Source organism: Chamaea fasciata, unplaced genomic scaffold (assembly GCF_029207755.1).
Source record: "Chamaea fasciata isolate MVZ Bird 193981 ecotype frontalis unplaced genomic scaffold, bChaFas1.0.hap1 SCAF_13, whole genome shotgun sequence".
NCBI classification, from domain to species: domain Eukaryota; kingdom Metazoa; phylum Chordata; class Aves; order Passeriformes; family Sylviidae; genus Chamaea; species Chamaea fasciata.
Window position 1 is genome coordinate 2,323,115 of NW_027094098.1, and position 17,150 is coordinate 2,340,264.

At 43.7% G+C, this 17,150-nt stretch overlaps 1 protein-coding gene and 1 long non-coding RNA gene across 2 annotated transcripts; one reads left to right on the forward strand and one right to left on the reverse strand.

Moving 5' to 3' along the window:
• Window positions 1–2,853: 2,853 nt before the first annotated feature.
• On the reverse strand, window positions 2,854–6,525 carry LOC136296456 (uncharacterized). Its single transcript, XR_010722930.1, has 3 exons — window positions 6,116–6,525; window positions 4,183–4,340; window positions 2,854–3,102 (listed from the first exon to the last, which is right to left on the reverse strand). It is a non-coding gene; the product is annotated as an uncharacterized lncRNA (long non-coding RNA).
• Window positions 6,526–6,968: 443 nt separating this feature from the next.
• On the forward strand, window positions 6,969–16,020 carry MAJIN (membrane anchored junction protein). Its single transcript, XM_066195650.1, has 8 exons — window positions 6,969–7,069; window positions 7,368–7,413; window positions 8,682–8,757; window positions 11,200–11,325; window positions 12,649–12,680; window positions 14,674–14,746; window positions 14,852–14,996; window positions 15,782–16,020. Exons 1-8 carry the CDS (start codon window positions 6,969–6,971, stop codon window positions 15,825–15,827), a joined length of 645 nt encoding a protein of 214 aa, XP_066051747.1. The 3' UTR covers window positions 15,828–16,020.
• Window positions 16,021–17,150: the final 1,130 nt, after the last annotated feature.

Here is a 17,150-nt window from a genome sequence, read left to right on the forward strand (position 1 = left end):
GGGCAGCCATCAAGGGTGGCACTGTAGGCAGAAAGGTGCTGTTCAGGCAGTGCCACTCCTGGGCTCCAGCCGCGGCCAAGGGAAATCTCTGCTCCTGCCCCTGGCAGTCGGTTGCCCAGAGAGCTTGTGCAGGGTCTCTTGCACTGGAGAGATTCAAAACCTGCTCTAGGTGAACCGACATTTTCCTCAGGTCCTCTCTGGAGTAATCTAAGATGAACCTGATTTGATGCTGGTGCTGATCACCGTTGGGAACAGGAGATAAAGTTGGAGACCCCCACAGCTGCCTCCCAACTTCAATTGTCCTCTCATCCTATGAACTAACAACTTTGACATTTCATATTAAACGGAAGAATTAGTATTAAGGTCCTGAGAAGCATCATCTTTTACAGTGACTCAATGGAAACCTGGAGAATTCAACGGGAGTTTTCTGTGTGCATCTGACTGGAGGGCATGCCACAGTCTTGGACTCAAAAGTCAGATGTGGGAAGATGCTTTTCCCACATGAAAGGAACTTTGCCGCTTTGGACCGGGCTTTCCTACTTGCAAATAAATTGAAAAAAAAAAAAAAAGAAGGGAAGCAGAAACAGTTCTGGTCTGTCAGCAGGTCCCACGTTTCGCTCCTGCTGGCGACGTCGGGGCAGGAGCGGCTCCGGCGGTGTCATGGCAGTCTCCCTCATGTTTCAGCACTGGCAGCTCGGCTCTGCCGGGGGGCCCCGGCAGCGCCCCAGTTCACGGCAGCTCTGGCATTGCGGCCTCGTGCAGTAGCCAGATCTGCGAGCTGGGACCCGGCAGCGGCCGCACACTTCTCCCAGAGCCCAAGGAACGGCAGCGCAGCCGGAATGCGCTGAAGGAACGGCGGAACTCCGCTCTGGGCAGCAGCCGCCCCACCCCTCCCGTCCGCCTTCGCCTTTCCCGCCCTCCAGCCCCCGCCCGCGCTGTCATGGCCGCTCTCGCCGACAAGGGGGCGCCCCAAGCCCCGGAATGGCGCCAGGAACGTTCTGGCCCTCAGGAGGGCGCGGAGGCGGACCTTTCGCACAGTCTGCGACAGGTCAAATTTCCTGAAGAAAGGATGTCCTTTAATGCTTGAGCTTTCCACACTTTCAAGCCTGATCAACAAGAAGAGACATTTAACCTGTGACACACATAGCAGCCTGCGAGCTCGAAGTGATGTCCAGGTGTTAGAAAAGTACTTGTTTCTAGGCCTTTTCAAAAGCCTTGTCTTTTGAAGGCTCAGGGCTGGGCATGTTTCACTGATCTCAGACCCAGAGGGAGGTTGACAAAGCTTGGGAAGAAGGATGCCCACTAATACTGGACACAAAGGATGCAGCATTTAGGGGCCGTAAAGACATCTGGTAGAACTGCCATGATAAAGCACTAATAAAGGCCACTCAGCAAATACGCTGAAATCAGCTCCAGCTGGGTAAAAAAAAGAGTGTATTTGCAGGCAACGGGACTTTGGCACCAGAATTATTCTGGGGCTGACCATGGGATGGTTTCAGTTACCAGAACACACGAAAAGACAGCACAGTACAGGGCAAGCACTGGGCATTGTGTTTCAAGACCCCAGATGAAAAAGTTGGCGAGACTGTGCAGGATTCTTGTGTGCTATCTACCCCTTCTCTCCTTCTACTCAAAGTATATTGTAAGCCTGACTAAGAAAACCTAGTTAGAGCCAAGCTAACTACCTTATTCTGAAAACTTGCAGTTGACATGCAGGTTTAGTACCTTACAGAGTAGGTTTGAGGCCCTGGAACTGGAGGGACAGACAAGTGATGAAGTGGACAAAAGTCTTTTTAGAATAGAGGAGGCACCTAGGGCAAAACAGCCAACACCATGCATCATGACCACCTCTGTTCTGAAGAAAGGCAGGGTCCTGCAGGCCTTCCAGACAGTGTCTCAAGGGAAGGTTTTGGTCTCCCCTGCCCTATTTCCTAGACTTTATCTGAATCTTTCTCTTGAAAGACAGGAAAAGCTCAGGTGCGTTAGATTAGTGTGAGCATTGGCAGTGGTGAATGCTCCAGAATCCAGAGTCTTGGCAATTCTGTGCCATGGAAAATCCCTTGTTGTGTATATCCAGTAAACCAGAGCTTAAATGGCAAGTCAGCAATTGGGGAAATACACCACCGAGACAAAGCTGTAAAGTGCCTTGCTTTGAGAGGGACAACGGAGACAACAAAAGTTCAAATAGCAAATACTGAGAAGATGAAGAAGAAAAACTATTTTTTCTAAGGTGCTCTCATTTTTGGTTTCTTCTTTGTGCCTTGTGAAGATTGTCTACATCCTATTTTAATTGTTTTCTTTTTTCCTGTCTTCGGAATGAATTTTGCATTACAGATGTTTGAAGTCAGATATAAGAAAAGTTCTCTATTGTTTTCACGTATTGTTTGGCAACCATGAAAATGTAAGTTTAAAGGGAAGAGGCTTTATCTTTAACAATTAGATCAGACTCAATTTTTAAATACCCTTGTATGTCGTGCTCATTTGCAAAGATGTTAAATTGATCTTTGATGGGCATTAATCCAGGAGTACATCAAAGCGTCTGGAGATGGCTGTCATGGCAGGTTTCCATCAGGCGTCGCAGGTGAGGGAGGACACTGACCTGTGGGCACACAAGGAATCGGGGCACCCCTGGGGAACAAGGAGTCCCGTTTCCAGAGAATAAGCTCACTGAGAGACTGATGGTGTGTGGTGGTTCCAGTGCTTATCTGAATTAAAAAGGTCAAGTTACTCCTATCCCAGAATAATCCCTGTATTTTGTGGGAGTAACAATGCAAAGAAATGCCAATCTTACTTGTATTTGACATCTGAAACTCTCAGCAGAGTTGGCAAGTTTCAATGGAACAAAAGAGCCACAATTGCTGGAATAACAAAATTCACCTTGGCAAAAGGAGGAGGACGAGGACAAGGAGGAGGGCATGAGGAACACACTCCAGCTGAAAGCAACCATTTATTGGAAAAGGCAGGAAATCAAAGGGACAGTCTCTGTCCAGTTATGGCCAGGTAATTATCCAGGAGTCAGAGAGAAAAGTGGCAACCTTGGACTGGGATAAGGCCTTCCAGTGGCTTCACTTCCTAGTGGCTCTCTCCTCTTCTGTCAACTACCTGCAAGAGGAAAAACAACAGGAATAAAGTCTCAAAGCTAGGCAGGATATCTGCTGGATTTAGTGCTGGGACACAGCAAGGCCTCAGCTCAGGGAGAGCTGGGACTGCAGAACACCCCAAATTCAGGTTAAACATCTGGCGTGACACGCAGGAGAAACTCAGCTGGGAGAAGCCCCTGGATGCTCCATGTTCCTTGCCCTTGGCAGCTTTGCCAGGGCCTCCCTCAGAATACTGACAGAATAGGAGAACCTATGGGAATCATCCAGCAACCCATGGATTTCCAGTTATTAAGTGCCAAAGCTGCAGCAAAATGTGCCCAAACTGTACTGCAAGCCAGCAGGTCTGAAGACACATGGGGATTCATTTATACACAAGAACTTCACAGTTTTTAGTACATAAATGAATAGGAGCAGAAATTCTGTATTTATTTTAGGTCTGATGATGTCCACAGTTGCAAAAACATGTTGTGACAATAATAACATTAGTACCTATATTTAATACTAGGATATTTTGAATGGCAATATATAACAAACCAAGTATGTCTCATAATCTGCTATTCAAAGAAAACTAATAATTAGCTGGTAACATGCAGCTTGGGATCTATCCGTAATTACCACACTTCTGGTTACATTACAGCTCCTGACTGTAAAACCCCTGATAAATCACAATTTTAATCAATTACTCCTCAGAATAAAATAATTGTGATACATAATGGCATTAACATTAAAAATTATATTCTTGCATATGTAACACAGACCTTTATCAAATGCCAAAATGAATTGAAAATGTATTTGTTAACTGCTTTTATGTGTTCTGTGAATACAGAAAATTACAATACCATACTGTCGCTAAAATATAATTTTAATGTATCTAGTTTCTACAGTGTATATAGTACAAGAACAAATATTTGCAAAGGTCCAGTTTCACTTCTAACTTCTTCCAAATAGTTGTCTCTTGTCTGATGCATGTATTCCAGTGTTTGGTTTATGGATTATGCTATGGATTAAGACAACAACATAATTCTTGGTCTTTTCAGCTACATACTGAAAAATTACATACACAAGAAATTAAAAGCCTTACCTGAATGAATTTACCTCTCAGACAGAAATTATAGCAATCATCTGCCTGCTTTCGATATGACAGTAGTTTCTGTCTGAGAATTTCTGCCCAATGCTAAAATGTTTCTGGTAGATCTTCAAGCATTCCCCATCTGAGGTTTTTCTTCCTCCATAGAAATCCTGCAGAAAGAAAGGATAAACCAGAAAGGATAAACCAGTTTGTAACACATTCAAACAAGTCACATCTAGATATATAACAGCAGGAGAAGGAAGCAAACATTTTGGGTGGTCTGACAAATATTGAAAAGAAACAAATTGTTTTTCTAACACAGTAGGCCCATGAAAGCAAAACTACCTGAAGAACACAGGGTTGTCTTACCAAGGCTGAGCGAGGTGGTACTACCTGTCTAGAGAAAATTCATAATGATCCCCTGAAAATTACAGAAAAACATTTTCTTTAAATTAAAAATACAATCACACCAATAAACTATCACATTGGCAATATTCACTGTTTTTCACGTATTACACTCAAGTTGATTTAATACATTTTTCAGAGCATACACAAAAAAATATTCAGAATGCCCAAGTACCTTCCCCTGCCTTGGCACAGATTGTCCTCAGAAGCAGCCAGGACTTGGAGATATTGTCATTGCTCACCAGAGAGCACTGCCATATCACTGTGACAAAACAGCAATCTCAGCCAACCCCGTGCCCAAAACTCACCTTAAGAGCTTACTGTGTGTTTTACATAACCCAAAAATATTTGAAGTTGTTTACTGGAATTGTTTTGAAACACAAAATGGAATAAAATTCCTAAGTGCTTAAACGTCTTAGGCATTAGTTTGAATAGTTTTGCATGGAATATATGAAATATCTCAGTTCTATATAGTACAGCTGGAAGAAACCATATGATAATTTTTGTAGAGAAGGGGAATGGAACCAGGTTTTTTCCCTCATTTATTCCTATCGATGGACTATTGAGCACAAGAATGTGGTGTATAAAATGTGTTGGTCTTCTCGGACATGAAAATGTTGGAAAGACAGGCATACACCATTAAAGGTGGCTGTGGATTAGACTTCATGAGCTACATTTGCAAGCCTTCTCCCTCCCGGTATTTTTTCTAGTATGGTTAAGAGGGGGAGGTACATACAGCATTCCAGGAATGACCAGAGGATATCAGGAAGCGCAGTACTGCTAAGACACTTAATTAAAAAAAAAAAAAATTTGTATTCCAACTTTTGAGATCACTTTATCTGGCAGTAGAGCTGTAGGGTTCCTATTTGCTATTGAAGGGCACCTCAAACAGGATAGAGCCCTTCTTGCTGAATGCACCCAGAATGCTGGGCTCAGCGTGGCCAGTGAAGGTTAGAGATGTTAGTGAAGCTGTTTTCCACTGTGTTATCTGCCTGCTTGAACATCATTTCCCCGTACTTACCAATGAAATCAATGCATCAATTTACTTCCTGACTAGCTAAGCTTATTTTGCTTTTTATTTAAACCAAAAGAGAGTGAAAATCAATTCAATATTGATTCAAGGGGGCACCCTCATGCAGCTGCTTATAGGAACTCGACTTCATCTCACTGAGTGGATGGCGAGAGATGCTGTATCAGCCCCTGGATATTAACACTGTGGGGAAAGGAAAGATCTTTCAACTCCAGTCTTTCTTAAAGAGATGTAGTGTATAAAATGTTCCAGCTATACAAAGGAGGGACAACAGGGGTTGCGGCAGAAGTGGAGGAGGTTGCTGTGTGTGTCAGAAAGGGAAAAGAAAGAGGTGCTATAGTGGCTGAAGATGGACCGCCAGCCCCTCTGGCGGCAGGTGCCTCCCGGAGCCTCTGCCTCATCTGAGACGCCACCTCAGCGGCCCAGCCCCGCCACCGGCACGTCCTGCCCCGATACCCCTCAGAGGAAAGGGGCTGCGGACCCGCTTCGGCCCATGTCCACCCTCCCTACCTGCCGCTGGGCTCAACTGGGCTCTGCGGGATTAGGTTGGGCTCGGCTGGGCTCGGCGGGATTTGGCTGGGCTCGGCTGGGCTCGCCTTGGTTCGGCTCCATTCGGCGGGTTCGGCTGCGCTCGGCTAAGCGGCACTCGGCTCCTCTCGGTCCGCAGCCCCGGCCCGGCCCCGCCTGAGGCGAGGGCTCGGTGGGTGCGGCGGGGCCGGCGGGTGTGGAGCGGAGGGTGGCCGGGAGGCGCCGGGGCTGTCCGGAGGCCTTTCAGGCGGCCCCCGACTCCGGGAAGGCGGCGGCATCTGGCGTCTGGCAGGCCACACGCTGGGCCGGTGTCCGCAGCGCCGCCCGGCCGTGCTTCAGCGGGCCTGGGCTCTCCCCTCACCCGGGGCACCGGGGACGGGCGGCGGCGGTGAGGAGCAACGAGCTCCGCGGGCCAGACTCCCGGGGGTGCCGGGATCCGCGGCAGGCGGGGTCTCCTCGCAGCCGGCACCGGTGGCGGGCCCCACCGGACTCTGCGGAAGGGGCCGGGCCGGCGGGGGCTGAGGGCTGCCAGCCCCGGGGCCAATAAAGCTCGGGGACCTCGGTAGGGACGGCTGTGGGGCAGCGCAGCTGAAGGCGAGGTCTGTCTGCTCACGGTGTGTCCTCGCATCCTGGTCAAAAACACGGCGCTATTGAAAGGGCACTCACATCAGCCGTTTGCTGACTGGTGGGAGAGTTCTCTCCGCAAATGTCCCCTGGAAGAAAAACTGCGTGGTTTTTTCATATGACAGAACGAGATGTGGTGAGGGATTTTAGGAATTAACCTTTGACTTCCATGCTTTCCTAGACTGGCGTTCAGGGAGAGAGAGAGAGAGAGATGTCGTTGAAAGCATTCACTTACCCAGTGCCCGAAACAAGATTTCTTCATGCTGGCAGGCATGTGTACAAATTTAAAATCCGCTATGGCAATTTCAACAGGTACGTGTGTTAAAGCCAAGAAATCAGCCTGCTGTTTGTTGACTGCATGTGGCAGTGAGTTAACACAAGACGTTAAAACACAAAACACGAGTGGGTAGAAAGTTCACTCGGAATAATTCTTGTGAATCAGGGACGTTTTTTAAAGAGTAATAGATTAGGAATTAATCTGCCTGCTAAGTATTTTTTCCTGTTCAGTGGGAATTATTTTTTTATATAATATATTATTTCATTTCTTACACGAAATGTAGCTTAATTGCATTTTGACTGGGATGATTCCAGCTCTCTCTTTGTTTCACAGCGCTCCCAATCTCAGTCTCACGGAAAGTGCTGCCAAGGAATTGGAGGTAGGAGCTGAGGCAGGTCCACAGGACCTCTGATGAGTGTTAGGCTGAACAAACCATATGCTTGTTACAAGATTGAGAACATTTTGCCAAATGCAGCATTTCAAGTGTGAGTAACTTCCCTGGGGAACTTCCCTGGAGAGTCTGAGCATGAAAAAAATATATAAATGAAAAATGTTCCTCAACAGGCAAAATTTAGTGTAGAAGGGTCATGCTTTTGTTTGAAACATTCCAAAGAAACTACTGACTGCTAAAATTGGACAAATGGAAACTCCTGTTTGTTAAGCTAGTCACCCTCAGTTCATGCCTGATTCCTCTTCAGAATCATTCTTGCTGGAGGTCTTTCCCAGGATTTTTCAGTCTCAGCCTCGAAACTGACCACTGCTTTCAAGTTATCAGGCTTGACTAGCTGTTAATTCCTCTTAGTTTTTCAGGAGCTGTGGCAGTACTGGTGAGCTGGCTTGATGGAGGCTAATCTAATGCTAAATTGCATATGCTTTCCTTGAAACTGTGGAACCAATTGGTGTTCTTTTAATGATGCCATTGCTTTGTGTCCAAGCACAAACTGATGGTCACAATTGATGAGTTGCATTGATGTCATCTAATTCCTGAGACAGAAGAAGGCCCCTGCCATTACTAAGAAATTGAGACAAATATACTGCCTGCTTAAAAATGCTCCTTCCTATTACTTAATTTCTAAAAATCTTCAGAGTATAGTGATAGCATTAAAAACCCTGCTGCAGAAAATCTGCTGATTTTAATTGATATGAAAAATTACAGATTTTTTTCACTTTTGAAAATATTGAAAGGTATTACTAGAAAAAGTTTTGTGTTTGTAGAGGTGGAGTTTGTTGGGGCTTAACTGCAGTTCCTTTGTAACTGTTTTGGGCCACTATTCAGAGAAAGAGGAGTAGGTAAATGCTATGTGTGCTTTGCTGGAAAAAATAAAATGACACTCCTTAAATTTAAAACTTCTTAAATTTAAAAGCACACCTCCATTTTCCATGGTACTACTTCTATGTTAGTTCAAGATTAAGATACTCATTCACCTAAACTTCTATGAGTCAGTGCAGTATACTCTAAAATGGCAGGAGGGAGCTGGGAGAAGAAAGGAAGGAGGAAAAGCAGAGTATCGAGAAGCTGGTGTTCCAGGATTCATGCAAACTGTAAAGTAATGTTATTTTTTTCCAAGCCTTGAAAGTGTACTTGACAGTGGAATTGTGACTATGTTTTTAATATTTTTCCTTTGTTTATTTTTTTTGCCTCTTCAGGAAGTGATTCGAGTAGTCCTTGGAAATCTTGATGATTTACATCCATTTTCTACAGACCACTTCACTGTCTTTCCATGTATCCTTTCTTTTCTACTCATAAAAGATTCAATGACTTGTATCTGTTGGGCATTGCATAAATCAACATTTATGTGTAGGAGTGTGCAGATCTTTAGCTGGAGCAGTACTGCTTCGATTTTTGCAGTTTGACATTGGCTGAAGTTATTGTGGACACCTCAGATGTTGCCTTCACCAGAGAACTGATGTGACAAGAGTGTTTTGCAGTGTTTTCATCCAAATTAGGTTTAGCCAGAGCAGGTGAAGGTGTGTATAAAGTGCCAAGTGTATGTAAAGCCCACCTCATGCGCTCGCAAGCGCAGCTGCTGCGTAGCTCCCAAAGGTTGGTAGAATGTAAATCTCTCCTTACAGGCCCAGGAGTGCTGGCCTGTGGGCAGGGATACTCACAGTGCTATTCTTGTGAGGTCCCTCAAGGTTAAACAACATGAGCCTTTGGGGATGGAGGATGGGAGCAAGTGTGAGTCTGTGCTCGTGTCTCCACAGAGATGGCTGAGAGAAGCAAAAAGCACTTCACAGAGTGAACTTTACGAGGAGCAGTAGTTGAGCTAAGATTATTGGAAGTCCAGACAGGCTTTTGAACACACAAAGCCTCTAAGATTGTCATCCAGTTATCCTGGTCCCCTCTTCAGTGTACGTCTTTGAAACCTGGAAACAAATGTGAAGCAAATGTGATCTGCACCGTATTCACCTTATTGTGCTCATGGCCCTCACTCCTGTGGGACCAGTCAGCAGATCTTTTCTGTCTTCCCTGAAGTTTGCAGAGGCATTGAGCTGCTGTCAGTCTGGCCTGCTGTCCACAGATAGTGCTCTAAAAGCTCTGTGCAATTGCACAGCATAGTCATATAAAAGCTGATATTAAACTATTGGCATGCACAGGTTTTGAGGAGTGTAGTTTCCTGGGAGTTCACTTTTGATATAGAAGTGCTGAGGCATTTGAGATTGGATTATTCTAGCTAGCAGCTGTACTACGGGCTCCTCTGCTTTCTAGGTGTTTTTCCATCACAGTTCACCAAGACTGGCCTTCATTTTTTTTTCTTCTGGCTTGTGCAACTGGACAGAATTTAGTTGTGTCTGCTACATACTCTGCAGATTATTAATTTAAATCAATGATAATTTGATTAAAGATACGGTAACCATTAATATTATTGTTGTAGTTGCTGTTGTGTAATGGGTTAAGAAGCTACTATCCTGAGGCTTTTGTTGAAAAGTAATTCAGCTAAATGTTAGCATTTTCCAGTCCTAAAGGTGTGTCAGCTTTTGGATCAGATCTGGCATCACCTCTTGTGATTCTGAGTGCCCAGGAGTAATGAACACCTCCAAGGCATTCCTCTCCTATCTTAGATGACTGCATTATGCCTCCTAATAGCAGGCAGGAACGAGGACATCCTCTTTCTCTGTCCAAAGCAGGTACATACGACAGCAGTTTATTCCTGTTAGAGTCATGAAGATTAGATAGCCAAGAGCATCATTATACGGGAGACACCCAACCCAACCAACATTACTGGTTTGCTTCTCTAAAGCTCAGCCAGTTCTGCCTGTGTGTTGGGGAGTGTTTGGTTCACAAACTTGTATTTCTAGAACTTTTAAGTCTATCCACAGGCTTAGCCAGCACTGGGCCTGGAAGAGAACTGTGAGCTCAGAGGACTGGCACGAGGAGCTGTCTTACCGTTGGTGTGTCAGGCTCCTCTCTGTAGAGTGACTCTTCGTTAATCACCAGCTGTGAGTCCTTCAAGCCAAAAAACCAGGCAATTTCAGTCCTTAAAGGAACTGATTGTATCAATGTTTCATCATCTTCTGTCCCCGGGATGTTAGTTTCTGCTAGCAAATGTGGACTAACAGTAGTCATGTCATGTGTTTCTCCCTGAGATCAGAGGTGTGTGAGCAGACTTACGTCCAGCACCATTTGTTCTTCCAAGCAGAAGCTCCTGGATGTCAGAACTGCACTCACATGAAGGAGTGGCTGTAACTGTAGTGGTTGTCATGTCAATTATGTTTTTTCCCCCATTTTGAACTGTGAAGTAAATTTAACAATGCTGCTTCTATGAATCTAAATATTTTTCAAATTTTAAATGAAATTTTAAAATAATTCCTTTTTAATTAGGAAGACTGCTGAGGGGTTTATCTGTTCATAGGTTTGGAAGAGAACCTGGCAGGTTTTTTTGCAGGAGGGTGTCAGTGCTGAAGCCAAATACAGTTAAGGGAACAAAACACTATTAATACAGGTGACTGATGGGGCAGTGTGGATAAATAAACCTGCATAAAGTGTTTCCTGTAGTGTGTTACTGGTGCAGTTTCACAAGTTCTTAGTAACAGGTTGTATTTGCTCCCTTGTGCACATGTGCAGTGTGCTGTGACTTTTGAGGCTTTAGAAGACATGGTCTTTAGGACTCATGCTCTTTTGAAATGTTGGTGTTGTGTTTTTAAGTCTTACCATCGTTCTCAGATTTGAGTAAATGGGAGCGAGTATCAAAGATGAAATTCAAACATGAGAATGTCCATCTTGTGCCTTATCCCTACATTTGTACATTGTATCTAGAATTGAACCCATTTCAGCGAAACATGCCTTGTGGTAAGTCACTGTGATAATGTTTGGGTAATTTCTGGAAACATCTATGATCTATGTTTTGCTTTTCTCTTTTCCTTCGCCTACTGTATCTGAATCAGAGAGATGAAAACTGCATGTGGGATGACTCTACTGTGAGTTTGAAATAGTGCATAACAGGGTGTTCTTTATTGTCTTGTATTGCTTTTCTAAAATTCCTTGGATTCCCCTTTGTCTTTCCAACCACTGCTGACTCTTTAGCTGGTATTTTTGTGTGGCAATGCCCAGTGGCTCCCAACCATCATTTTTTAATGTCAGTCATTGGACTGGAGTCAGCACATACATGTATATGAGGCACAGGTTTTTCTTCCTTGTGCTTGACTATGTTTGTTGACATAGAACATCACAGTCTTTGTTGCTGTTTTCCTAAAGATATAATGGATTTTTGTAGAAAAAATAGTGATAGTAATCATGATAATAATGTCTTTTGTATAATAAACATTTTCACCTCAATAGTGTCTCTTTTTCCAGGTTTTCTATGAATTCTATGAACAACCTCAGGCTACAGCTAAGGCCTCTGTGGGACTCTACATTTAAACTCCCTTGTTTTGAAAACTGAGTATCCTCACGATTTCCTGTTCTGATTATCAGGCTCTGAAAAAAAGTTTCTGGGGTTTTTTTTTAATGACTGCTTAGCAGATAATGTGATCTTTATAAAATGGCCTATTAGTAATTTCTTAGTCTTGCCTATTTGCATTCCCTATCAAACATCCCATGTTTGGATGTAAAAACCTCTAACCATGGAGAGTTCACTCACTTCCCTGTACACCTGCTCCAGTGTTTAATTGTCCTATCCAGATAGTTCTACAGCACTGCTGTTCTAAAATTAAGAACAGTGTAAGGCACTGTTACTTTCAGACTTGATGTCTCAAATTTCTTTTGGTGGAGATTTTTCCTCAGGGAAATACATATGAATCCCATATGTCCTACAGCAGGCCACTATTCTCTAGAGGCTGTGTTCCAGATGTCCTTGCATCATCCATCTGGTGCCAAAGCACAGTGAGATGCTAACTTTTCTTCAGGCCCATCTCTTCTGAAGACACCTTTGACTTCTTTAAGACAAGGAGTTGTCCCATCCCATTGATATCTGGTGTTCATACCCAGGAATTCTGGTTCAGAAAGAGCTGTATTTGAACATTTTCTATTTCAGTATGTCATATGCAGGTCCAGACTGTTTCATGATAGTTTATCTTGCTCCTGGAAGAGGAAGTGCAATGCAAAAATGTACTTTTCAATTGGTTAAAGAAAGTCCAGTCTAAATATTCACCAAGTTTTATACCTCTGTTGCAGGTAAAGAAGTAAAGAAGGGCAGTGATGAGCTTGTAAGTTGGGCATTTGATTTTGTTTCGTTGTTTCAGTTATGTTCTAAGTATTCTTAAGAAGCAGAACATATGCCTGTAGGCAATGCTAGAGTTCTCCTACTGCTAGAAGTTAGTCAGTCAGTGTAAAGTGGCACCAAATTCTCCCCTAGAACCATCCAAGGGGAGAGAACTTCTTCTGGCAGTTCCGCTAGCCTTGGAAAGCAGTCCTGTATCAGGACCTGAGAGCCTGCTGCCTTCAGTTCCATGGATTTTCTGCAAGCCTGATTGAGTGAGCTGTCCAGTGTTTTCTTCACTGGAAGAGTCTGTGAGGTTGATATTGCTGAGTAATTAAGTAGTTCCCTAGGTATTGTGTCATAAACAGCGAAATTATGCTAATTTGAGAAGTTTTTATGTAACAAGAGCTCAGGGTAGGTTTATTTTCAATATAGCTAAGTGTCTGAAGTGAATTAATGAAAAATAATTCAAATCCAAATTCCTTCAAGGAAGTGTCCAAATCCCCCTAAGGAATTTTTCTATCTCTGCATTCCTGGTGCTTACATTCCTTGTCAGTGCTCTGAAAATGGGGGAAATAGGATGTTCTAAAAAAAATACTTTGTTTAAAACTGTTGAGCATAATTCTCTGGCTGACCTCCCAGTGCTTGTTTTAGTCCTGCATCCTTTCTTGGTGTTCAGTGTATAAATAGGAACAATTTTAGCAAGATATAAATGTATATTGACTATGAATTTTGTTCTAAAATAGAAAACTCAAAATAAATTGTAATCAGTACCAAATTTGCAATGTTTTGAAGGTCAGGAGAAGAAATTAAATGTTCAGGTTTCAGATAAAAACATGTCAGTAGCTCCTGTACTTTATTGGAGTTTTTCTGGTCGTTCTTCCAAGGCTCTTTCTCAGTTTATCAACACTGTATGGCTTTGGTTTCAAATCCACCCAGTATTTTATAGTGCTTCTCAAGAAGGGCAGGGTCTTGTTAAACAGGAAGGAAATCTGTCTACATAGTACTTGTGAGATTGACTTTGGGATGTTGGATTTGGAATGAGGAGCAAAGAAATGGCACAGGCACATGACTGTTCAATGGATTGCATTTTCAGCTGTCATCCAAATGACTCTCAGGCCTGTGACATCTGCTTAGGATGAATGTGGTCAAACCTGCATGTCTTTCCACTTACACAGTGCACTAGTGAAAGTCAAAGAAAGAAAGAGACGCTCAGCCTGTCACTCCAGAGAATTTTCCTAATTTAGCTCATGCTCTCAGCCTAAACTGCAAAGATCTCAGACCATCAGAGGTTTGGAATTTTGTGTTAACCTGAGCTTAGATGTGGCATTTGGGGATGTGGTTTAGTGATGGCCTTGGCAGTGCTGTGTTAGTAGTTGGACTCATTCTTACAGGGCTTTTCCAGCCTAAATGGTTCTGAGATTAGTGCAAGGGAAACACCATCAGGACCTGTCATTGTTTTAGGGTTTACTCTCTTATAGAAGCCTACCTGCTGGTTTTGTTGTGGTTTTGTATGCTTATTTTGTTTTTTGTGGTACTTTGTGTTGTTGATCACCTTCCTAATGGGTATTCCTGGCCCACCTCTGGCTTATGTCACTTTTCATTTTTGTCCCTTCCAAGTTAAGTCCGTGTCCCAGGACTATGTCTTAGAAGGGCTAATGTCCAGGGGCCTGCACTGTCCAGGGGCTGTCGTTTCCCACAGCTCTCCTGTTTATGTTTTTTGAAATCTCTGCCTATACCATAGCTACTATTAGTTTACTGTCTAGTATGCTGAAGTCTTCTAAATGAATTACAGCTTTATGTTATGTCCTGATGAGCGAGGTGTAAAAATACCTTGGTGAAGAAAGTCCTCATTGTAGCAGAAAAAATCTCCAAATGAAACCACACAACAAACAGTGTAGACCTTGCTTTTTAATATTTTCAGGAAGCAAGCTAACAAAAATCTCTGTGCAATAGAATTTAGCATTATGTAACAGTTCTTTGGCTCCTTTTCCTTTCAGAATTCCTCCAAAGCAAATGAGCTTGAGTTTAGCCCAGCATCCCTTACTAAAGACTGTGATCAACTGGGTTTCTGTGAGTAAGGAATTCCTGGATTCCACTGAGTGTCATTCCTCTGGGTATGCAGGGAGTGGGTAGAGAGTGAGGTTGTGGTTTTGTTCTTGCTCCTGTTTCTTACAGGGGAACCTGTGGAATCTGCCCATGAACAAAAAGGAGTAGCCAGTCAGGCTGAGGGTGCAGTGCAGCTGCTGCAGCAAATGGACCAAACAGGAAAGAAAGGAAACATGAAGTCAGAAGGAAGAGGTTTTTCACAGTTCTGGAGAAGGTACTAATCCTGCACTGATTAGCAGAGGCAGTCCTGGCTCTGTCCAAGCCTGTCAAAACCTGATTCTGGCAGTGCCAAGTTGTTCTCCATCATTTTGAAGGATGGAGACATCTTTTCTGTGGTTAAACCAAAGTCTCCCAAGGCTAAAAAAAGGGATGTCATATTCTCTCATGCTAAAGGGCAGCATTCCCACTAAATGTTCCTCTTCTGAGCTGTCTTTGGGAAAAACTCCTGATGATAGAGGGTCACTGAACCTCCGCCACAGCCCTTAACACAAAGTGGCTTTTCTCAGCTGAGAAGTGCCAGCCAAAAGGGTCTTCCCAGATGGACCTTTGGCCCCATTAAGGTGCATGTGACCTTTATTTGGCCACTGAGCAAATCTGGATTTTGTAACTCCCAAGACTCCCAAAGGCACCATTCTAAATGGAAATCAGTGTCACTGTGCAGACACCTGCTGGCGGCCCAAAGGAGTTCTCCATGCTGCTGAGGCTGGATCCTGTGAGTGCTGTCCATCACTGCACAGCACCAGCTGGATATTGGCAGCTGCTGGTTTTTGTTAGTTTTTTAAAAACTAAAACTCCTTGTTAATTGTAATGTGTGCCATTCCTTTAATGACTGAGACCAGACCATTAGTGCACAAGTTATTGTTTCCTGTTTTTTCAGTCTCCCTCTGTATTGTTTTGTACTGGCCTTGTCTTTCAGTTGGACAGAAATTAGCTTTTTCCCGATTTTCTGAAAAGTATTTTAAGTCTAATGTTCTTTTCTTGTTGTTATTGTTTCCCCAGCATCATCTTTTCACCACTACAACATCTTTTTGGTGGAAAAAAATGACCTGGAAGTACTAATTGTTGTGGAAAGGTAGATTTGTAGTATGAATATTGGGTTGCATTGTTTCTTCTGTAATTCAGCTTTTCACATTGCTTGTCTCAGCTATTAAATGCTTTAAATTAAATTCTACTTTGCTAAGGTTTTCAAAGTAACATTCTGAAGATGTTGGGTTAGAATAACATGTTGGGTTTTTCTTCACATCTTAGAGGTTTTGGAATAGAGCAACAAACTTTAAGATTTTGATGCCTAAGTGTCATAAATTGTGAATTTCACGTTGTGTGGTATTCTAATAAAACAAGCATCAGCTTGGAACTCTGTGTTACTTTAATCAGACTTACCCATGCAGCAGATACTCTTTCTCTTCAAGAAGAAGCAGCGGTTTCTAGTACTAGATGGATTCCAGTACTACGCTTCACAACATTAAAAAGGTCAAAATGATGGATAAATATTTTGCATTAAATATTGCCACTACACTACAACTTGGGCAATTATTTATGCATTCAATATGTAATGGGATGAGGTTGGAATCGAAGATTTCAGACATGCCAAGGCCACACTCAGGCAACTTTTTGCCACCATGCTAATCCTTTTAAAATGATCTATCATTATTGAACCACTCCCTGAACTGGGCAGCTGGCTGTAGGTGATTCTGCTTGGGCAAGGGCTTGGGCCTCCAGAGTTCCCTGCCAGCCTTGGCCACAGTGTGATGTGATGAAGTGTTTCCTGAGTTTCTTTCGCTTGTTAAACTGTCTGTATCTTGACCCATGAGTCTTTTCTCACATTTGCCTTTCTCCCCTGTCCCCCTGAGAGAGTGGGAGTGGGCAGCAGGATGGGGGGTCACCTGCCATCCAGGGCCACCCCCTCCCACCCCTGAAGGGGCTGAAATCTGCAGAGAAGCCGGGTGGGAGCACAGGCAAGGCAAGAGGCCACACTGTGCACAGACCCACCTTGGCTAGTGGCATCGAGTGTGACTTGCAGCTGTAATGAGCAGGAGGAGAGAAGTCTGAGGGGAAGATGAGCCTGGGAAAGGGCAGGAAGGAAGCCAAATTGGTCTACTTCAAATGAGCATGTATCCTGGGTAACCTGAGATGTTATTGTAGTCCATTTCTATCTGTGCCCAAAATTGTGACTGTCTCTTTAAGATCCAGCACCATGGCTGGAAGGTGACACTCGAGGGACAGGGTTTGCTGGGGTTCCTTTTCAAAGTCAGATGTCTCTCAGGCAGACCCCTCTTGCCTTGTGGTGTTTGCTCAAGGCAGAATCTTTGCCTTGGGTTTTTCTGTTGGTTTTTCTTTTTCCCCCTCCCTTTTGTTCCTCTTTTGCATC